This window comes from Maylandia zebra, linkage group LG18 (assembly GCF_041146795.1).
Source record: "Maylandia zebra isolate NMK-2024a linkage group LG18, Mzebra_GT3a, whole genome shotgun sequence".
Taxonomy (NCBI): Eukaryota; Metazoa; Chordata; class Actinopteri; order Cichliformes; family Cichlidae; genus Maylandia; species Maylandia zebra.
In genome coordinates, this window is record NC_135184.1 from 32,342,150 (window position 1) to 32,366,252 (window position 24,103).

Here is a 24,103-nt window from a genome sequence, read left to right on the forward strand (position 1 = left end):
CAACACTTCACAGGTACACACTGTATAACCAGAGTGCTACTGAGCATAAACTGCTTCCAGCTTGGAGGAATAAATCATCACCACCCCACCTGCTGCATCTACATCTGGTACTGGAACCGAACAAACTTGTGCAACACGCTCCCTGTCCAGCTGTCCACAGCTCATCCTTTCTGTACAGCCTACCTCAATGCAAGGCCAGCAAATAAGATTTTCAGTGTTATTATAGCTGTGTGGAAAATGTTGCTAAGTAATGTCAAAACTAAAGAAAACGAATCTGCATAAAAACCACAAATACTCTAAGGATTTGTAATTCATTGAATATTTGTTTTGTATCTAAGAGGTTTAAAGAGCAGAACAATTCAGTATCAACTCATTTGTTGAACAACATTTCTTCAAGCTTCTTTCTGAAATTAAATTGCTGCTAGTGCTGAGTGCACTGCACTCTTGCTGGTTATCCAACTATTTCATTGCAGCTCCAAGCAAGCATTAAGTAGACATACTGTGAGTCTTTTTGATTCTCAAGTGTAATGCTAATTATGCTGAAATATGAACAAAAAATATGTTTTAGTTTTTTTGGACAGTGTACGATTGTGGTTCCAACACTGTGTGCTAAAGCAGACTGGTGTGGTCTATAAATATTCAAATATTATTTTAGATTTACTAAATGCATAGAAGGATAATTGTCTTCTGGACTGTAAGTGGCTCACACTAGCTGTGTGTTGAATGTGTTACATACATATCTGCTGGAAGAAAAAAAAACCTGAACCTCAAAGATCCAAGTCAAGTGGAACATATTTTTCGATGGATGTTAAAGTTGTTCCCATAAGTGTTACAGGTTTCATCACAACGACAACAGTGACAAGACATATAGCATCTGAGAATCAAACTCAAAACACCACACCGCAGACTTACCGCCAAAATACATCTTGCATTAGTTATCAGCAGGCTTTTGAATCGCCATACAAACCTTTTATACGCATTCAGATGTTAAGTGAAGCATTTTTCTTCCAAAGCAGTTCAGAAACGAAACCAAAGCATTCTTCAGCGCAACCTCTTTATAGCTCAACTGCAGCTCAACAGCTTGCTTAGAAACATGAACCCATACCTGATTCCATGAACTCTTGGTTGAAGTTGTTCCACGCCTCTTTGCTCTTTTCCAGGTTCTCCTCCATGACCTTGATGTCAGCAAAAGGACAGTTGCATTCTGGGAAGCGAGGAGAGCACCGGCACCAGCAGTCATTGTTGCGACAGAGCAACTCGCCCTCCGAGTTGCATGCCACGTAGCTGAGGGCTGCCTCCACAAAACGCCCACGCAGAAACTCTGGCAGGACATCTTGTAATCCTGGAAAGAAAAGGAAGCACATGGTAAAGCATTTGGGATTTTTTTTTTTTAGAATGCTCTTATTTTTGAACAAGCAGACTCTAAAAGAGTCATATTTTATTTTAGGCTATTTTTAAGGCTTCAAGTAAACATACATTTTTAGCACTTGCGATTTAATTGAGAAGACTGTGAAGTAAAATTCTTGACATTTGGCATTTCTAACCCAGCTGATTTCTTGTAGGATTTTAAACAATTGTTAATTTCCTTTATCATACACTCAACAAAAATATAAACGCAACACCTTTGTTACTGCTCCCATTCCCCATGGGATGGACGTAGAGACCTAAAATTCATTCCAGATACACAATATAACCATCCCTCCCAAACAGTGGTCACAAATCAGTCCAAATGTGTGGTAGTGGGCACATCTGCTATATTGAGATAATCCATCCCACCTCACAGGTGTGCCACATCAGGATGCTGATCTGACATCATGAGTAGTGCACAGGTGTACCTCAGACTGCCCACAACAAAAGGCCACCCTGGAATGTGCAGTTTTTTGCGCTATTGGGGGTCTGGGGACCCAGAACCGGTCAGTATCTGGTGTGACCACTGTGGAATACACCAGGCACAAATACACGCACACGCAGGTATGTACTGCCAATTTCCACATTTATTGAATTGTTTGTTTCGACAGCTGACTCAGTCGCACAGCCTGACAGCTCACGAGCCCAGCTGATCTCCTCGCCGCTCCTCCCCGTCTCACTATAAACACAGCGGAGGGAGACCATCATCAGTACATAAACACCATCAGCTGTTCTTACCGGCCTCGCAGCGCCGCCCTGTTGAGCCTTCTGCTCCACTCCTCCCCGGCAGCTGCGCCCGGGGCCACGCCTCCACCACACACCCCCACCGCCTGTTCGAGGCCGGGGAGCCGTCCGGCCGAGCCAACTCCCCCCCTCGCGAGCGAGAGAGGAAATCGGCCACCGCCATCTGTGCCCCCGGCCTATGGATCACCTTGAACTTAAAGGGCTGCAATGCCAGATACCACCGGGTGATCCGGGCGTTGGCATCTTTCATGCGGTGGAGCCACTGCAGCGGGGCGTGGTCCGAACAGAGGGTGAATGAGCGTCCCAGGAGGTAATAGCGCAGGGAGCCGACCGCCCACCGGATGGCCAGGCACTCCTTCTCCACGGTGCTGTACCGGCGCTCGCGCTCCGCTAGCTTCCGGCTGATGTACAGGACAGGGCGGTCAGCTCCCCTCACCTGCTGAGACAAAACGGCTCCCAGCCCTCTGTCCGAGGCGTCAGTCTGCAGAACAAACGGGAGGGAAAAGTTAGGAGTGTGAAGCAGCGGCTCCCCACAGAGAGCGTTTTTCACTCGCACAAACGCCGCCTGGCACGGCCCCGTCCAGTGGACCAGATCCGGGGCACCCTTTCGAGTGAGATCGGTCAGGGGGCTGGTTAGCTGCGCAAACCCCGGCACAAAGCGACGATAGTAACCCGCCAACCCCAAGAACCGTCTCACCTCCTTTTTCGTCCTGGGGCGCGGGCAGGATGCGATAGCCGCCGTCTTCTCCACCTGTGGCCGCACCTGCCCGCCCCCCAGGTGGTACCCCAGATACTGCACCTCCCTCCGTCCAACCGCGCACTTCGTCGGATTGGCCGTGAGCCCCGCCCCCCTCAGGGACTCCAGGACCGCGGCCACCCGCAGCACATGCTCCGCCCAGGTGTCGCTGTGGATGATCACGTCATCCAGGTAGGCGGCAGCATACGCCGCGTGCGGACGCAGTACCCGGTCCATGAGACGCTGGAAAGTGGCCGGGGCCCCGAACAGGCCGAACGGGAGTGTCACGAACTGGTACAAACCGTACGGAGTGGAGAAGGCCGTTTTCTCCCTGGCCTCGGCAGACAAGGGAATCTGCCAATAGCCCTTGGTTAAGTCCAGCGTCGTGAAAAAGCGGGCCGTGCCTAACCGGTCCAGGAGCTCGTCGACCCGAGGCATGGGGTAGGCATCAAAGCGTGACACTTCGTTCACCCTGCGATAGTCGACACAGAACCGTATAGACCCATCCTTCTTCGCCACCAGAACGATGGGGCTACACCAGGCGCTGTGCGACTCTTCTATTACTCCCATCCTCAGCATTTCCGCCAATTCCCTCTGCACGATTTTTCGCTTATGCTCCGGGAGTCTGTAGGGCCGTGAACGCACCGTCACGCCGGGCTGCGTCACGAAATGGTGCTCGATGAGGGACGTCCGGCCGGGCAGGGGGGAGAACACGTCCGCAAAGCGCTGTTGCAACGCGACAACGTCCGCTCTCTGGGCCTGTGTGAGATGGTCATCACAAGGGAGGGAGGTGGGAATGATAGAATTTGGCACCTCAGGCCTCAACTCATCTCTCTCCTTCACCAGGCTCACCAGAGAAGCGGTTTCGACCTCTCGCCACAGTTTGAGGAGATTGAGGTGATAAATCTGCGCGGCTCCTCCCCTGTCCGACCGAGCGACCTCATAGTCCACGTCCCCGACACGCCGTGTGACCACAAAGGGACCTTGCCACTTGGCGAGCAACTTCGAGCTGGAAGAAGGGAGTAACACAAGCACTTTATCCCCCGGTGAAAATTGCCTGAGTCTAGCCCCTCTGTTATACAGGTGTTGCTGACGCTGCTGAACCTGGAGCAAATTCTCCCGTGACAACCTCCCCAAAGTGTGGAGTTTTGCTCTCAGGTCCAACACGTACTGAATCTCATTTTTGGCGGGGCTCGGACCGTCCTCCCAGCTTTCTTTAATCAGGTCGAGCACCCCACGTGGCCTCCTGCCGAACAGCAGTTCAAAGGGAGAAAATCCCGTGGAGGCCTGGGGCACCTCCCGCACCGCGAATAACAGAGGGTCTAGCCAGTGATCCCAATTGCGTTCATCCTCGTTAATGAACTTCCGAATCATGGACTTTAAGGTCTTATTCAGCCGCTCCACCAGCCCGTCAGTCTGAGGGTGGTAGACGCTGGTCCGAATAGATTTAATGCCCAGTAATTCGTACAGTTCCCGCAGTGTACGAGACATAAACGACGTGCCCTGGTCAGTCAGTATCTCTTTCGGGATTCCGACTCGGGAGATGACCTGAAACAGTGCCTGCGCCACACTCTTAGCCGAGATGGTGCGCAGCGGAACTGCTTCCGGGTACCGCGTTGCGTAATCCACCAGGACTAACACAAAGCGGTAACCGCGTGCACTCCGGTGAAACGGCCCGATGAGGTCCATGCCGATGCGCTCAAACGGGACCTCAATGAGGGGGAGAGGGCGCAGAGGCGCTCTCGGTATGGCCGGCTGGTTAACAAGTTGGCAGTCCGGGCAGGACGCGCACCAGCGGCGCACATCCGCTCGGATGCCAGGCCAATAAAATCGGGCCGTTATTCGCTCCAGAGTTTTCTCGTAGCCCATATGCCCTGCCATGGGGTTATAGTGGGCCGCCTGGAAAAGCGTTTCCCGGCGGCCCTGCGGCACCAACAACTGGGTGTGTGTTTCCTCAGTCTGAGTGTCACGACTCACTCGATATAATCGGTCATTTAATAAGACGAAACGCGGGTAGGTCTGCGCGGCCTCAGGGCGCACCACGTGACCATCAATAGCCATCACTTGGTCAAAGGCTGAGCGTAGGGTGCCGTCACGAGACTGCTCCAGTGGGAAATCACCCATGGGGGACACTTCCGGGGCCGGCGGGACGTCCCGCCGGCTCCTCCCCCCCGGAGTCGGTGTCGGACGACCCCGCGTCACCGCTGAATGCCGCGCACACGCTACACCCCGCTTCCGGTCGTGATCGCACTCCCGCGTACTACCCCAGTAGCTGATGAAACCCCGGCCAATTGGTACCCAGAATCAGGGGGTGCGACAGGCGCGGGCTAACCGCCGCCGTTACCCTATGTGTATGGCCCTTGTATTTTAGCAGCAGCGGCACTATGGGGTACCGGTGCACATCACCATGAACACACCTCACCTCCACCCATTCTGCCTCCAATAATGCCCCGGGGCGAACCAAGCCTTGGTGCACGAGGGTCTGTGTGCAGCCCGTGTCCACCAACGCTTGGCGTATACCCCCTCGAGTCCTTACCGGAATACTGTATGTCCCTCCTGGACCGGGGGAGGGTGCTGGGGTGCCAGCAACGCGGAACACCTGCCCCACTTCCATAAGCGGACAATCCCTCCTCAGGTGTCCCGGCTGCCCGCACTTCCAACACTCCGGCCCCGGCGTTTGTGCTGCCCTCCGTGGCTCGGGGGCGGCTCCACTCGGCTCAGTTCCCCTGGACGGCACCATCGCCGCGAACGGGTTAGTGGGGCTCAGCGCCGGCAGCCGCTCTGCCTGCCCTGGTGCCGGCACACGGCGCCTCGGGGCCGGCACTGGGGCCTGTTTGGTCGGCCTCCGTCCGGCGTCCCCGGACTCCCCTGCTCCAGCGGCAAGGTGGTCCTCCACCAGCGTCACCGCCACCTCCAAGCTTGCGGGCCGGTGGCACCGGACCCATCTCGCCGTCTCCGCTGGCAATCCTTCCGTGAACTGCTCCAGCACCACCTTGTCCACCAGCTTCGTCTCGCCCTCCGATGTTCCCGGCTGCAGCCAGCGCACCGCCGCGTCGCGCAGCTGTCGGGCCCAGGCGAATGGTCGGTCCGTTGTAGCCAGCCGACAGGCCCAGAACCGCCGGCGATGGTCTAAAGCGGTGAGCCCCAGCCTGTCCACCACCGCCCGGCTCACATCCGGGAAGCTGCTCCTTGACGCCGGAGGCAGACTCAGGGCCGCTGTTTGTGCCTCCCCAGACAGCAGGGGGAGCAGCCGAGGGGCCCACTCCTCCCGCGGCCATTGGCAAGCCTCCGCCGTGGCACGGAAGGTCTCCAAAAAAATCTGTGGGTCGTCCCCGTCCCCCATCCGGGGCACCGTCACCGACAGTGGCGAGGGCTTCGGCGTGGCAGCGGCCCCGACCAGCCGCTCCAGAACTTGTGTCTGTCGGTCCGTTTGCTCCCGCAGCGCGGCCAGGTGGGCACGCTGGTTGGCCGCCTGATCCCGGCTCATCGCCGCCATCTCCGCCAGCATCTGCGCCAAGTATTGCAGGGGCTGGGCGGGTGGCGCGGCCTGTGGGTCGGACATTTCCCCACCGGCACTTTCCTGGGTTTCGGCACCACTTGTGGAATACACCAGGCACAAATACACGCACACGCAGGTATGTACTGCCAATTTCCACATTTATTGAATTGTTTGTTTCGACAGCTGACTCAGTCGCACAGCCTGACAGCTCACGAGCCCAGCTGATCTCCTCGCCGCTCCTCCCCGTCTCACTATAAACACAGCGGAGGGAGACCATCATCAGTACATAAACACCATCAGCTGTTCTTACCGGCCTCGCAGCGCCACCCTGTTGAGCCTTCTGCTCCACTCCTCCCCGGCAGCTGCGCCCGGGGCCACGCCTCCGCCACAACCACCATTTGCCTCATGCAGTGCAACACATCGTCGCATGGAGTCTATCAGATTGTCAATTGTGGCCTGTGGCATGCAGTTGAGCGTCCCTGAGACGGTTTCTGACAGTTTGTGCAGAAATTGTTTGGTTGTGCAAAATAATTGTTCCAGCAGCTGTCTGGGTGGCTGGTCTCAGACGATCTTGGAGGTGAACCTGCTGGATGTGGAGGTCCTGGGCTGGTGTGGTTACACGAGGTCTGCGGTTGTGAGGCCGGTTGGATGTGCTGCCATATTCTCTGAAACACTTGTGGAGACGGCTTATGGTTGAGAAATGAACATTCAATGCACGGGCGACAGATCTGGTTGACATTCCTGCTGTCAGCATGCCAAATGCACGCTCCCTCATTGCTTGTGGCATCTGTGGCATTTTGCTGTGAGACAAAACTGCACATTCCAGGGTGGCCTTTTGTTGTGGGCAGTCTGAGGTACACCTGTGCACTACTCATGATGTCAGATCAGCATCCTGATGTGGCACACCTGTGAGGTGGGATGGATTATCTCAATATAGCAGATGTGCCCACTACCACACATTTAGACTGATTTGTGACCACTGTTTGGGAGGGATGGTTATATTGTGTATCTGGAATGAATTTTAGGTCTCTACGTCCATCCCATGGGGAATGGGAGCAGTAACAAAGGTGTTGCGTTTATATTTTTGTTGAGTGTATATAATATACTGAACAAAAATATAAACACAACACTTTTGTTTTTGCTCCCATTTTTCATGAGATGAACTTAAAGATCTGAAACATTTTCTACATACACAAAGGACCCATTACTATCAAATATTGTTCACAAATCTGGTTAAATCTGTGTTAATGAGAACCTCTCATTTGCCGAGATAATCCATCCCACCACCATGTCAAGGTGCTGATTAGACAGCATGTCTATTGCACAGGTGTGGCTTAGACTTTCCACAATAAAAGGCCACTCTGAAATATGCAGTCTGATCACACAGCACAATGCTACAGATGTCTAAAACCAGTCAGTATCTGGTGTGGCCACCATTTGCCTCACACAGTGCAACACATCTCCATTAGATGTGTTGCACTGTGTGAGGCAAATGGTGTGCAATGGGCATAGAGTTGATCAGGTTGTTGATTGAGGGCTGTGGAATGTTGGTCCACTGCTCTTCAATACTTGTGCAAAGTTGCTGAATATTGGCAGGAACTGGAACACGCTGTCATATACACCGAGCCGAGCATCCCAAACATGCTCAATGGGTGACATGTCTGGTGAGTATGCGGGCCATGCAAGAACTGGGATGTTTTCAGCTTCCAAGGAATTGTGTACAGAACCTTGCAATATGGGGCCGTGCATTATCATGCTGTAAAATGAGGTTATGGCCATGGATAAATGGCACAACAATGGTCATCAGGATCTCAACATGGTATCTCTGTGCATTCAAAATATCAACAATAAAATGCACTCGTGTTCACTGTCCATAACCCCACTGCCACCATGGGCCAGTAAATCCACAATGTTGACGTCAGCAAACCGCTCACCCACACGATGCAACACAAGCTGTCTGCCATCTGCCCTGAACAGTAAAAACATCTGTCAACAGAACACCTCTCCAACGTCCCAGACGCCATCAAATGTGAGCATTTGCCCACTCAAGTTGGTCACAATGACAAACTGCAGTCAGGTCCAGACCCCGATGAGGACAACGAGCATGCAGATGAGCTTCCCTGAGACGGTTTCTGACAGTTTTTGCAGAAATTCTTTGGTTATGCAAACCGATTGTTGCTGCAGCTGTCCGGGTGGCTGGTCTCCACCTGGTCGACCATTCTGGAGGTGAACATGCTCGATGTGGAGGTCCTGGGCTGGTGTGGTTACATGTGGTCTGCAATTGTGAGGCCGGTTGGATGTACTGCCAAATTCTCTGAAACGCCTTTGAAGACAGCTTATGGCAGAGAAATTAACATTCATTTCACAGGCAACAGCTCTGGTAGACAATCCTGCAGTCAGCATGGCAACTGCACGCTCCCTCAAAAGCTGCGACATCTGTAGCATTGTATTGTGTGATCAAACTGCATATTTCAGAGTGGCCTTTTATTGTGGGCAGTCTAAGGCACACCTGTGCAATATTCATGCTTTCTAATCAGCACCTTGACATGCCACACCTGTGAGGTGGGATGATTATCTTGGCAAACGAGAAGTTCTCACTAAAACAGATTTAGACAGATTTGTGAACAATATTTGATAGTAATGGGTCCTTTGTGTATGTAGAAAATGTTTCAGACCTTTAAGTTCAGCTCATGAAAAATGAGCAAAACAAAAGTGTTGTGTTTATATTTTTGTTGAGTGTATATAGTAGACATAGCCTTAGGAGGATATGATCACGGTTTTCACAAACTACAAAGTAGTTTCAGCTATAACATCGATTCACAAGCTATAACACTGGAGCGATGCCTTGAAGTGAAGTGCCAATATTTTTGAATCAGCCACAATATTAGAACCACCAGCCCATTCTCATTGAGGTAATACCGTTTTATGGCTTTAGTGAGACAGGCCAGGTACTTCCAATTCCTAACTTGTCAGTGATTGTGATTACTCTTGAGAATAGGTATATTTTACCCCAAAATAAGATTGTTTTATGGATCTAACGAAGCAGTTTTTAAACCTCATACCTTACCCAGGATATTTCACTAGTTAAATCTAATCAGTCTTAGGGGCCTAAACTTAACAAGAAAGTAAAAAGTGTGTAAAAAAAACAACACAAATCTGTAAGAGAGGAAAGAAAGACAGAATGATCCCACACAGGTTTCCAAATCATGGTATCTTGGCTGACATACCTGCAACTTATACCACCACTAGTCCCTGAACCTACTAATGTAGGTCTCTAAGATCGGTTCACTTCTTAACGGTTGATATTGCTGGGACTAACTAGCACTGTATTACTACTTAGGATGGGAAGTCGTTGGAACCACTGTCAGATAATTGAATAATATTCTGCTGAATATAAAGTTCTGCTGGTAAACTTTGGGCCTTGGATTTCATGTGGCTGTTACTTTGAAATGTAGCATTTCAAAGTCGTTGCATATCAAGGACACTTGTTGACCTAGGCTACAAACAACAGACAGATTCCAAACTAATATGTCGGATATGACATAACAAGCACAATTCATAAAGACCCAAACCCACTGCCAAGATGCCTGACATCACAGATACACTCACAGAAATGTGTACCATTTTTGAGGCAGAGCTGTTTTGTATATAAACCCAATTCCAAAAAGATTGGGTTTGTGTAAAAAGTAAATCAAAACACAATGTAGTGATTGGTAGAACTTAGAAACTTGTATTTATAACAACAGAACACAGAAAACATCAAATGTTTAAACAGAAATTTTGCTATTTTATGAAAAATCTTTTCATGAAAAATTATTTTTTAATTTGATTGCACGAACAAACAAAAAGAAAAGACAGAAAAGGCTGAAAAAGAAGAAACAGTATGAAGAATATTTTGTCTGCTTTGCAGAAGATCAGTAACATTATTGGGTGTAAAAGGACTATCTTATAGAAGCAGTGTTTCTTAGAAGTAAAGATGTGCAAAGGTTTACCAATCTGCAAAAAAAGGCAAATAATTGTGGAACAATTTCAGTTTGTGTTCGCATCTACAGTACAAAGTGCATAAGAGAATCTGGAATAATCTCTGTGTGCAAGAGACAAAGCTGAAGGCTGAAAATCAGTAAATCAGTATGTAGATTCTTGTGATCTTTAGGCCACACATCTGAAAGCATATTGATTTGCTCTCCTGATATTTAGACTGTAGTATTGATATTTTAACCTTTTTCGCTTAGAGTAAAGATACTCTAAGCGATCAGCGTGAGTAACAAGCAGAACAATTACATTCTCTTCCACTAGACTACCTGCTCTAATTAAATGGGTTGCCAACTGCAAGTAAAACAGAAGAAAACGAAGAAGAAGAATAACAATAGATACATATTTGAAAAGAAAAAGTAGTCAGTCTGACCTGGGTCCTGGAGAAACTTGCGACCCAGTAGAAGGCAAAAAAGGTATACTGGGGAAAAACTGAGCTAATTCTGCTATGCCTGGTGCGCCGGGAAAAATGATCAAAATGCTTTTTGTGACATTTTTGTTTGGCGGTGTGCCGTGTGATTTTTCTAAGGTGAAATATGTGCCGTGGCTCCAAAAGGTTGGGAAACACTATTCTAAACACATGTTGCCATGTTATCTACAAATACAGATTAAAGCTCACTCATGCAAAGTAGAAACTATATGTGAACATAATCCAGAAATGTTGCTGTCTTCTCTGGGCCAAAGCTCATTTGTGTATAAAGAGTCCAGGTGCTAAACTTTCCTGCCTACAGTCCAGACCTCTCACTAACTGGAAAGATTTGGTGCATCGTGAAAAAAAATGCAACAGAAGAAAAAAAGACTCTTGATCAGAGTCCCAAATTTTTCAGAATTAAGTTGCACGTGGATTGTAATGTAGTGGCACATGCTTATATATAGTTAGAACATTAACTAACATACACTATGTTGACAAAAGTCACTCCTCTCAGTCTCTAAATTTAGATGTTTTCAGTCCCTTTGCTACAGGTGTATAAAATCAAGCACCTAATCATGCGGTTACAAACATTTGTGAAAAGAACTGGGTATTACAAAGAGCTCACTGAATTTGAACATGGTGCTCTAATAGCCTGCTAGCATTGCAACAAGTCAGTCTGTGTTATTTTCTTTATCAACTCTAAGTTACTAACACTCTGCTGACTAAATAAATGCAGAGAATCCTCCTCGGGCATTAAGATAATCACAAAAACTGTGCCCCAGGATTTTCATGACTTGGGTTTCCATGCCCAAGCAGCTCCTGAAAGCGTCATGTAGGTGGCCTAGTAAATGTGTTCATGTACACATATGTATATACACAGTACAATATGAGCAATTGTATTAACCCAGTGAGATAAAGATGGTTATGTACTTGTTTTATTTTCAGTTGCAATTCCTAGTTATGATGACAAGTAGGGATGGGTACCGGTGTCCGGTGCCATGATGGCACCGGTTCTGACATAAACGGTAGTAACCAGACCGAAAAGCAGCGCACATTTCGGTGCTTTATGTCGGTGCTTTTTTTTCCTGAGCTGTGATACACTTTAGATTCTAGCCAATCATTTTACGTTTCCGAGGATAGTAGGCGGGGCCAGGTACGTACGTTCTGTTAGAGCAGAGCTACAGATTAAAAATGTCTAAGGCGAAGCGGTCAAAAGTCTGGCTGTACCTCATAGCAAAATATGCAAACTCAGCAGCCTGCAACAAGTGCTTTAAGCTGATACTGTGATACTGTCAAAGGAGGTAACACCTCAAATCCGATGAAACACCTGGCGACGCATAGCGTTTTTTTTAAAAGCCCAGAAATGCGCCGTATTTGATAGCTTGCTGCGAGACCTCACACCGAGCACATCTACTGCGGGTGGGTTGCCTGTTATGCAACATCCCCCAAAAACACGAAGAGGAGAGTCCTGGCCCCTAGCCCTGCCAGTGTAGCAGAAATGATGACGGATGATGGTGGCAGCAGCAGCCGTTCTTCTCTGCGTGAGTAGCTAATTTACGTTGAGTAGGCTAACCACGTTATTACATTAATGCATGTAAGGTGAACTAGCAAACATCATCATAGCTACATGCGGCTGTCTTCTTGTTTGATGGCAGATACTCCCTTCACCCTGGCTAAAAAGGCTAAAATGACCAAAGAAAAAGTGGAAAACAGTTAAACATGAGAGGTTTAGGACAAAGTTTGTGTTTTTTCCATTGTTTAAGCACTGCTTCCAGCCAAGAGTGATACCATATATGCCCCATAGCTGCAGAAAAGGCTAACATTGTTATCTTTTTACAAAAAACAGCTGAACATGAGAGGTTTTTGGACCAATTTTGTGTTCTCCATTCTTTAAGCACCGGTTTGAGCACCGTTTGAGCACCGGCACCGTTTCAAAAGTACCGATTTGGCACCGGTATCGGATAAAACCTAAACGATACCCATCCCTAATGACAAGTCTTGACTGGGACGTATTTCAGAACTAATCATCAGTAGCAACTGTCACCTAGTCTATAATCACCAAAAAAAGCCCTACAGCCTCAGCCACATGCAGCTTGTTTGTTGCCTGCAGCTTTCACTATTTCTCAGCCTAATATTAAAAAGAATACTTAATTCAATAGTTATGGACGTGATGGATATGGAGCCTTATTTATGTGAGCAATCCAAATGTATTCTGCATGTCTTGTTTTGTTTTTCGCTCACCTTTCAAAATAATTAGTCTGCAGAAAGAAAACATTTGGTATTTTATTAAAAGCTGCTTCTTCCTAAATGTTTTTTTTTTTTTGGTTGCTTCTTTTCCATATGAAAGTGTGGACCAGCCTTTCACAACGGTTTACAACGACTCAAAGCAATGGGCCAAATACCCCTTACTCCCAAGCCGCCTTCTAAAGGATATCCTAAGGGATGCTGTCAGATGCCTTCTGCAATATGGTTTCTTCCACCATTTGTTTCATTCCTTTTATAAAAGGAAGAATTAAAAAGTTGCTGATACAATATCAAAAAAGCCTGAAAAAGTCTAATCAAAGTAGACTGTAATTGTGTTTTGTTTTGCAGTTTTGTGGCAGAGTTTTTAATTTCATTGAAATCTGTTTGGGTTCTTAGCTGTTGTCACACTAACAGTGGAATCCTGAGTGAATGTAAGCCATCGTTAACATAATCACATTACATTATTATTACTTTGCAATGCCATGCTTTTCCACCAACTGGTCTTCCAGTCTGGCATGATGTTGAAAGCCCAACTGGCAAATGAGAAAATTGCACAACCAATGTTACATAATCAACTACCTATAAGCCATTACACCTACACGAACACCTCTTACAAAACAAGTGTTTTTATGCTAAGAATGAAATTTTGCAGGATTTAAGATAGTTAATAATTTCAGATTGATGTTACACTAACTGAAGATTCAAATGCTCAGGCTGTGGGAAATACTGTCCGCCTTCATGTCCTTTAACAGCAGGGTACACGCTTGTTTCAATTTTGCTGCTTTTATTGTTGAAATTATTTTAAATTCTAGGGGTATGCTAATTATGGTGCTGTTTCATGGGTGCACAGCCTATTAAAAATCAAAAAGCTCACGTGTGATATTTAAAGAGCAGCATCATCCCGTAGAAACTAGCAGGCAGCTTTCTTTGTGGCGCTCATGCTGCTTCTCTGAATCTGCCTCCCTGTCTGTCGCTCTAATAATCATCAATTTGTTGTGTCAAAAGCTTCCTCTCTCCTCGCTTCAGAAGCTCATTCTGGATGATTTTCAACAGCCAAGTCAATCCCGCTGTGCCCTGCTATGAATATGCATGTCTCTTCTTTGGTATTTACTCTTTCAATGGCTTGGAAAGAGATGTAATTAGTCACATTTTTCCTCTTCCATGATTTGGCAGGTGTTTTGAGGTCTTTGTGTGTGTGGGGGTGTGTGTGTGTCTGTGTTTGTGTGTGTGTTTGTGCTTGTTCCAAATCTGGACGGGGCTTCTTCAGTTTAGGAGACAGCTAAATAACACAAATAACACACGTTCCATCACCAGCCACTAAAACACTTTGTCTCTATTCCACCTCACTCTTTGTTGCTGTTTTTCCACTTTGCTTCTTCTTGTTTTTTGTGCTTCATTCTTTAGCTGGAGTAACAGAATAACACTGGGAAAGTTGTTGTTTAAGAATTATTATCCAAGTAAATATTGGAATTAAAGAATCAGATCACCTTTTAAACGTTTCATTTAATTAGAAATACTGTAAAAAAAAAAAAAAAAGAAAAAAAAAAGAGAAGCTCTTTTTGTCATATTAGAACAATGCTGACAACACAGATACACAGTGCAACAATATCCTCTTTAAACCACAGGGAGTCTCTCCCATGTATTCCTGCTCTGTATCAGAAAACCTCCCAGCAGATTATGAAGTTTCAAGTATTATAAATATATAGCCAAGTACTTTTCTGTTTACTGGTTCTTTTCAATTTTACTCAGTAATGCATTGACATTACCCAAAATGAAATGTAAACATGTCATTATGCAAAACGCATTATAGCCCCATCTAAACATTCCTTCTTAACATGAGCTTTGTGTTTTGCAACAAGATGAATATTTAAAACAAATTAATAAGAAAATATTTTGCGGAGAAAAGTGCATTTTTACACCAGATTAACCTGTTTCCCTTCTGAAGAATGCAAACAACTGTGTCATTAATTGCCCTGACCACTGTTACTCAAAAAGCTTAAAAGAAAAAAAAAACTGAAAGTTTTCATTATTGAAGCTCGAAGCTGCAGCTGGGAAAAAAAGCTCAGTTTATCGATTTAGCTGCTAGCTAGTTGGAAGCCAGAGTAACTTGGCCCAAATATTGTCTTTCATTACTTTTCCCCTTTTTGCAATGTAAACTGATTACGCTTTGTATGTTCTACAGCCAGCAACAGTATCAAATTTAAGAGACAGGGCAATGGGAGAAAGTGAACAAGTGAGAGGCAGGTCATGGAAGATACCATTTCTTTCTCTATTATTATAAGACTTAAGCAAAGGCAGTGCCTTAGTATACTGTCACTGCACCTAAGTAACATGAACAGAGGACATGATAGGTCATGTTTAGAAGAATTTCAAATTCTAAACTTTAATTTTCAGATTTGTAAGATTATTGTAAACTTATCAGTAGGAACAAAGAAGACTACTGACATAAACTGATGTCCATGTTCTTTATTCTTCTTCATTGTCAAATATTACACAGTGTATCGACATTTTACATTCATTTCCAGAAATCTGAATTTCCTTACTTTTAATTTCTTGACTTCCTTCTTTTCCAAAAAAAAAAAAAAAAAAACAACAAAAAACAACCAAACACTGGAAATGGCCATGCAGAAATACAGGACTGGAAAATAAGGAGTACTGTGATCTAAGTATAACACACAGAGACATACAGATATAGCCACAGCTGGCTAGTAGCTACATGCTGACTATGGGAAAATGAGAATCTTTACCACCTGCTGCAACCAATTTGTAGGATGGTCATGCAGAAAGAGGTGTGTTAAGTAATACGCAATAAAAAACTTGAAGTGACACACTTCCAAAGTGTCGCTGGGCATTTCAGCACCAATAGGCTGCCCAGAGATTTTGTACCAGTCTACCGCTTTTGTGCAGCCATCACATATTAGTACTTTTTATATGCAACATAATAAAACTGTTGAGTGAAAATGAAGACAACTAATTCAGCACGGCTGTTAGGCAGTGACTGCTCCTCCTCTCACCTTGATGCTTTTCACATTTGAAATGCATGTTGTTATTGAAGGGGCACATTAGCTTCCAGCAACTTCAGTGAAAGAGGTTGCCTTGATCATCATGCAGCTCACATCTGCTGATCCAATGCGAATAAAAACACGAACACTTTAATTTGTCACATAGAGTGTCTAGGCCGAATATTAGTCCCCATTTGGCATTTCATATCATTTAAAGCCCCAGCGATGTAATTAAACCTGTATGAATGTCACTGAGGTGGGATGACATGGCAGACTTATTTTGGTTAAAAGGGGCCATCAATGTGACTTTTTCTGAATTGTCAAATAAACTCAGAAAGGAGGATTAGCTGAAAAGGAGTCACATCCTCTGACATTTGAATGGAAGCTGAAATGAAAGCCTTTTCACCATCTAGTCAATCAAATGAAAGTGCATCTCCTGGCTCTCAACTTTTAAAGAACTTGGAAAACAGACTTGTTTTCCCATTAACCCTCCGAGGCCTGAGCCATCATCCCAACTATATCTCTGTCTCTAACCCTACTCAGTCAGGATGTGTTTGTTTCTCAGCCATCGTAGGTTGTAACCCTAAACCCTACAGTAACCCATCTTGAAAAAAAATCATTTTCAATGTGTAACTGTTATATAGATTATTTTGTTTTGTTATCTGATTTCCAAGACTTTAAAAATCAACTGAATAAAAAAGAGAGAAAGGGAGAGAGGTTATAATCCATTTTTTTTGAGTTTCCTGGTTACATTTTGTACATGTTAATAAAATCTGAGCCATTTTCACAGATGATGACTGCAGACGACTGTAGGAAAAATCAGGTCACACTGTGACAAGTTATTTGGGGAATCTTAAACCTGTCAAACTGCATATGTCATATTTGTGTATGGTTTTTATGTGGAGCAGTTGTGACAGAGTTCAAAGGAAACCCTGAAACTCTTTTATGTGTGTTCCAACTACCTTTGTCCAGGTTCCCATAGAGACAGGCACCCGGTGTTCTTTGAAGGGTCATGGAGGAGAAACGGTGAAATAGTAAAACAGCACAGGAGTGATCATAGATGGTACACAAAAAGAACAGAGGTCATAAAGAGGTCAGAAGGTGCCTTGAGAGATGGTGCCCGGATACAGATATGAGATTCATAGCTGCTGCACACCACAGTGTTGCAGGGGCTTGCACTGTTGCCTTACAGCGAGAAGGTAATCCCTGTGGGGCCTTTTTTATGTATAGTTGCCTGTATGGCTTTCCTTCAGGTAATCTCGCTTCAGTAAGTTTATGAAGACACCTGAAAGCCCATGCCCCTGCATATGGGAAACACATGCTAATTTCAATTTTATCACAACAACAACGCCTCAAGTTGCTTTGTATTGTAAGGTAGATCCTACTATAATACATACAGAGAAAACCCAGCAATCATATGACCCCCTATGAGCAAGCACTTTGGTGACAGTGAGAAGGAAAAACTCTCTTTTAACAGGAAGAAACCTCCGGCAGAACCAGGCTCAGGGAGGGGCGGGGCCATCTGCCGCGACCGGTTGGGGTGAGAGAAGGAAGACAGGATAAAAGACAAAGAAAGTTTCCCGGCATTGCTTTGAATGCACAGACAACTTGCAATAAGCAAGTTTTGTGCTCTAAGTGTTAATTAGTGTTGAATTATCATCCATAATTATAACTGGTCGTGGTAGAGATTTATTTATGATATCACAGTGAGGATAGGGTTTAATAGTTATGCACAGTCATATAATCAAGTTCTTGCCAGTTTCATCTCCAATAAAATACTTTTTTAACAGCTGGTGTGTTTTGATGTCTTTGATAAAACAGGATATGATTCTGTGTGATAGCAGATGTTTTCGTCCAAACACAACCAAAGTGTTTTCGCTCTATTCTTTTCACTCTAAAATAATAATTAAGGGTTAGAATGTCAGATACATTCAAAATAGCGCCGTAGCGCAACATTTGGTATTGTGACTTATTATGAGGGAACAAGCTCCATTCTACATTCTTCTATATCAACAGCACAGCAGTGCAGAGGTTAGCACTGTTACCTCATAGCTAGGGCCTTTGTTCTACCTGTGCTGAGTGGATTTTCTGTGGGTGCATGTTAGGTTAATTGATGGTTCGAAGTTAGCTGTAGGTACATTTTGGAAGTCTACGTGAAGGTACAAAATTATTCGCCTTAACTACAAACTACAAGGATCCAAATAAGTATCCTCTGTCAAGAGTACCTTAGAGGGTACAGCTCCAGTGGGAAGCTGTTTTTACCCCTTAAATTATATTTAGGTATTTTAATTTCTGTGAAAGTAATAAGCAGGACAGAGAGGAAAGCATCTTAGAAGACAGCTTTGGTAAATATTACGGGTGTAAATGTGATATGAAGTGCCCACTCTGATACTGCATTTTAATAAATATCAGAGTTGGTACCTTGCATGAGTTTCCAGTAGTACTGCAGTGGGTAACTTTTTTGACAGTTATTAATGGTAATGTGGTAAAAAATTCAGAAAATAACAGAAAATGCTGATGTGATGATGAAGGACGGCAAAACAGAAAATAGTTCCTTGCTACTATGTCACCAGGTTGGTTGTTTCTTTTGTATTCCACATTGATTTATAGTCTGTTTTACATTGAAGTCTAATTAATTTAACACTGTTGTCATTTTATTAATTAAATGTTGCTCTGAGAAGGGCGTATTAAGACATTCATTTCATCACTTAATGATTTAAATAATCATCAGTCCGTCGAAGTGAGTGTTACAAAGTTAATTTGCATACAGATATTACACCAAGTTTTAAGCTTTGAACGGAGAGCTGGTTGTAACTTGCCTTTTGATCATTTTGTTATTCTGACAGATTATGGATGAAAAGCCTTATCTGTATTGACTTGACCTTTATGATTTGCAGTTTTGGCTAAAAACTGTGATAATATAAGACTGTCATTCGTTGCTTTTTGTTTTCAGCTTTCAGCTATTTTATCACACCTGGTTCCAGTCACCACCATGAATATCAGAAAAAAACTGTGGGTGTCTCTTTTTGATGTGGGCTTTTAGGGTCATTACCCAGGAGGCTTTACTTCCATCCAGCCGCAGATTTAGATCCCCCTAGTAGACCAAAAATAGCAGACCCATGGTTCCCTCTCTATCTCTCAATCTCCTGCAGAGAGCACACTTTCCATTTTGGGCAATTTGAAGCTCTTAAGCCTCCACCATTATCACTACCCCTCTTTTATCAGTGTGTGTGTGTGTGTGTGTGTGTGTGTGTGTGTGTGTGTGTGTGTGTGTGTGTGTGTGTGTGTGTGTGTGTGTTCTTTCTAAGCCTTTGCTTTGGTGAGAGCTTGGTCCACTACACTGGAATGCACTCGTGGCTGAAGAGGAGATGGTGTTGTACCCTTGGATTGTGCTCCTGCTCTCATGACCTCAGGATTCAGGCAGTCCTGCTTTAATGCACAGTAGAGTAAAGGCCCTTTCATGCAGGAAGCCACATGCACTGTGCTCCAAAACCCATTGTTTTCCAAGGCTTGCACCTGTACAGCATCTAGTAAAGCACAGCGCAGTGTGACGTACATTCATGCAAATGTACATCACATCAGTCTACTAAGGCTTTAATGGGCTGGTATAGATGCTGCTGTATAGTATGTAACACCATAGCCCTGTAGGCCAATTGTCTAGTTCTACAATATAGTTCATTACCTTTATAGTTGAAATGACAAAAAATCCATTGTCCTGACTTAATTTGGATGTCCAAGAAGATGTTTTCAAAAGAATGGCTTGCACCTTGCAATATAAAAGCAGAAATGCAAAAGATCCTTAAGAAATTTTACTTGACTCTGATGTGGTGCTCCTTTATTTTACTGTGCATCTTAAAATTGACTTTAGCCCACCTTAAAAGGATCAAGCTGAAGGTTTTCTTACAGCTCCCATAGCATTATAATCTGAATATCACAGAAAATCTATGGATAGAACTCTCAAAAGAGCAGGGCATGCATGGTAAAAGGAGAATCGCACTGAATTAGAAGACATTGGCAATAATACCAGTTTAAATTTCCCACCCTAGTCTTGTAGCTGTAAATTTAAAAAAAAGAAAAAGGCTTTCTTTTTTGCCATGTTTGTTTTGAACACTTAAAAGTTGCAAATTTAAAAAAAGTAAAGCTCAACAATGTGGATGTATGTAAAAGGCAGGGCAGTAAGGCTGGGAATAGATGAGGGCTTGTTGTCAAGTGAGTTAGATCTAATAGATGTTTCACTTAAAAGGAAAAAATGTCTCCAGAGTTGCAAGTACTTTTTCAAAGCATGAAGTGTCATTTGGCTCTTTCCTTTTACCTTGTGCTCTCTGTTTAAACAACTTTTACACTTGAGACTGCCATTTAGAGCTTTAATGTCAGCCACTGATGAGAGATTTGGCAAATGACTAGCATGCTATGTTATATAAAGTCAAAGTCAAAGTCAAAGTCAACTTTATTTGTCGATTCTGCCACATGTACAGGACATACAGAGAATAGAAATTGCGTTACTCTCAATCCCTAGATAAATAGCAAATGAACATTTAAATATATTATATTATATTATATTATATTATATTATATTATATTTAAATATATTATATATAGTGACAGCTGGTGTGCTGAGAATTTGTTTCAGTGACTGCCCAGACTTAGGCCTGAGCAGAGGCAGGCACTTGACAGACCTCTCACCCTGCAGGAGCTCACAAGAGTAATACTGCATCTGTCCCCAGGCCCTGCTCCCACTATTGATGCAATTCCAACAGAGTTCTAAAGGCCTGTTTGGGGTGCTGTGAAGGGGATCGGTTAGAGGTTTTCTTGGAGTTTGTCTCAGAAGGCTACCCAGCAGCTGTCAGCAGGCAATGGTGTCATTTCTGACCAAAGAATGAGGCCTGCAGCTTCATCTTTGTGCTGTTATTATAACATTTTTCTTACCAATACAGTAAGGACCTACTTAGAGTGTGATACACTAGGGACAAGCTGATATCATGTTCCAGGTATATTTGTGTTATATAACTACTTTCATGATGAAGATCCTAATCAGACGGGAAAAAAACTCCAAACAAACAAAAATAGTAGTAGAGATAATTTTTTAGGTTAGGATTGGACTATGTAAGGTTTGATTCAGGTATTATTGGGTCAGGAACTGAGTCCATGTTAAAATGAACTTATATTTAGGAGATCATGATGATAATCTATCATAATGACATAGGAGAAGGAGAATGTCATGCTGTGACCAAGGGACCTCTAGCCCTCTGAGGTCTGACTCATCATCAGTGATGACCTCAACCTGAACCCTAAGGGTATTATTTAAATGTGTAATTATTATTAAAATTTTCTACCAAATCTTGACAACAAGACAAAACAAGTAATATAAAAGTAATAACAGATAAAAAAAAATCTAGCTTTTTTTCCCCAAAAAAATCTTTTCTTATGCCTTCCTCCACAGTATGGGGTTAGGTAAGGTTACCACCATGACCACAGCCTGGAAATGATAAAAGCTAGAATGCTTTAGAGCCTATGGACAGAACCACAGATTCTTCTCTATATAGCTGGTGGTTAATAGATAAGACAAATACAATCTGCAGGGGAATGTGGAAATAGAACAGAAAATAGGGGCAAGGTTACAGCAAAGCCATAAAATGGTAGTGGTTGATGCAAAAGTCCTTTGAGTCTAAAATCCTGGCTGCAAATGAACTGGCTGTTTTTACTCTCTGGCATCACTTCTGTGTGTTGAGCCCCTAAAAGACCTGCAGGAGGTCTCAAAGGATGACTAAAGTGGCAATTGTGTACATGCCAGTGCAGAACAGAGGCCGAGGTCTGGTAAATTTACAAAGTAGGCTTTGTTCTTTCTAGCCAAAAATGTAACAAAGCTTGTTGTTACAGCTTAATGCCTTTGGGTAGTCTTTTAATCAGCTCAGTGCCATTAGAAATTTTGCCCATGTGGACAATGAGCCTTGCTATTTACAGACGATTTTAACATTCAGTGCTACTATAGAAACTTGTACATGCTATATGAATCAGAATACTTTATTCATCCCATGAAGCCATGCAGATAAATGTGCCCCCCTTGCCAGGCTCCCAACTTCTTAACAATCACATTAAGTGACAGTGTCTATGTCCAATAAAAAAAATGTTCACAAGGTTTCCTTTTTTTAGTGGCCACAATCCAAATCTCTCCCTAACCTGAACAACCTGAACCAAACATTTTAAAGACTAAAATTCAATCTAAACATCACAGTGGCCCCTGGTCACGACCCCTCATGGTTGCAGTTGCCACTGGATTCAATTCTAACCAAAATTAAGTGTTTTATTTGCTGAAATGTAAACCATATTTATTCTGTAATAAAACAAAAACTCTTAAATATTCTGGATAATGAAATATACATTCAATATGGGAGTGAAAAGATGTGTGGCTGAAAAATGTAATTTTCCTGGTTATTTTTCCTTGACCTCGGTGGAAAATGTCACAAGGTCAAGAACAGATGTGTGAAAACTCATAAGGACCGGAGAAAAGAGAAGCTCAATGCTCAGAGAAGCAAACTGCACTTCCACTAGATTCCTTAATAGATGAGCTGAGGTGTTGAAACTACATTTTCCAGGTAGTGCACTACAAAATGTGCTTATAACTGCCATGTCATGTTGTTTTATTCAGGTCATATAAAGGAGAACCACCGGTGAAAAATATGAAGAGGAGGGTGAGACGGGAGGTAAGTGACCCATGTTGTAGGTGACGTCAGACGCTGGAGATTTGGCAGAAAAAAAGCGAATGGTAGCGTAGAATTTAACAAAGTTTCTTTAAGCTTCAGTATTGCCAAATAAACTAATCAATTGTCATATAACTAACAACATCTGTCCAATCATCTCTAACACCCTGGAGGACAACGGGGAGAGTTTAGACGCTCTCCAAGATTACATCGACCGGTGCTTCCAAGATTTAGTAATGAAGAAGGCTCAGAGAGCATCCTCCCCGGCCAAAATTGAGACACCGTCATCAAAGAGATGTCGCCCGGCAGACTCCCCCGGCACAACATCGCCTGCCGGCAAAGATAAAGCAGACATCCTGGAGTCAATTGACAAGCGATTGGCCAGTTTCGATGCGAGGCTGTCCCTGGTGGAGATTTTAACCTTCAACCAGCAGCAGATGGAAACGCTCGCTGCTGAAACTGCCACGCTACAGGAGTCGGTCAAATCTCTCACCGATAACGTGACCCAGTTAAACATAGAAAATAAAAAAATAAAAGAATCTGCTATTGATCTACAAGCCCGTAGCATGCGAGACAACCTTGTGTTTTCTGGTATTCCAGAATCTGCCGGAGAGGACACGGAAGCAACGATGAAAAGCTTCATTAAAACCCACCTGAAGCTGCCGTTGGACACCGTAAAGAACATCGACTTCGAAAGAGTACATCGCTTGGGGGCTGTGAGGTCGCCGACTGGGAGACCACGTCTAATTGTTCAAAAGCAATTCGGCCAATTCAAACAGAAGGAACAGGTGAAGAGTTGCGGCAGGGAGCTGAAAGGAACGGACTTCAGCGTGAACGACCAGTTCCCCAAAGAGATCCTGGAACGACACAAGGCCCTGTTCCTAGTTTGACGTAGCTTCATCCAGAGAGGCTCCCGCGCTGTCATCGCCGTGGACCGGCTCTACGTGGACGGACAGCTCTACCGTGACCCCGGCACCACTCCGTGGTTATATTGACTGCACTCCAGATAAGAACCCGCTACACTCTTTTCTGATTCATTCACACTTTCTCCTTTAACATGGGTTTAACCTAGTAATATCAGTATGATGTCATAGCCGATATAACACCGTCACCCTCCGTCATTGCTTTAATTGGAATGTTTCCGTTTCTTTTCTTTTTTGTTGTCGCTCACCGTTTCTTTCTTTCTCTTTTCTTTTACTGCTGTGATCAACTACTTCCCCACTCACCTACAAACAACACCCTCTATTTCTGCATATTCACACACCACGATCACGCAAACACATCAGCTCAACGGCACCACATTTCCAACAGCCTAACAGCGCACACAGA

General features: G+C 44.4%; 1 protein-coding gene across 2 annotated transcripts in view; it reads right to left on the reverse strand.

Moving 5' to 3' along the window:
- The window catches only part of brinp2 (bone morphogenetic protein/retinoic acid inducible neural-specific 2), a 284,501-nt gene that overhangs the window by 77,139 nt on the left and 183,259 nt on the right, over positions 1-24,103 (reverse strand). For both annotated transcript variants that reach the window (XM_004565071.3, XM_004565072.3), the window contains one exon: positions 1,106-1,342. In XM_004565071.3, coding sequence (XP_004565128.1) covers positions 1,106-1,342 — 237 coding nt within the window. The remainder of the gene's footprint in view (positions 1-1,105; positions 1,343-24,103) is intronic.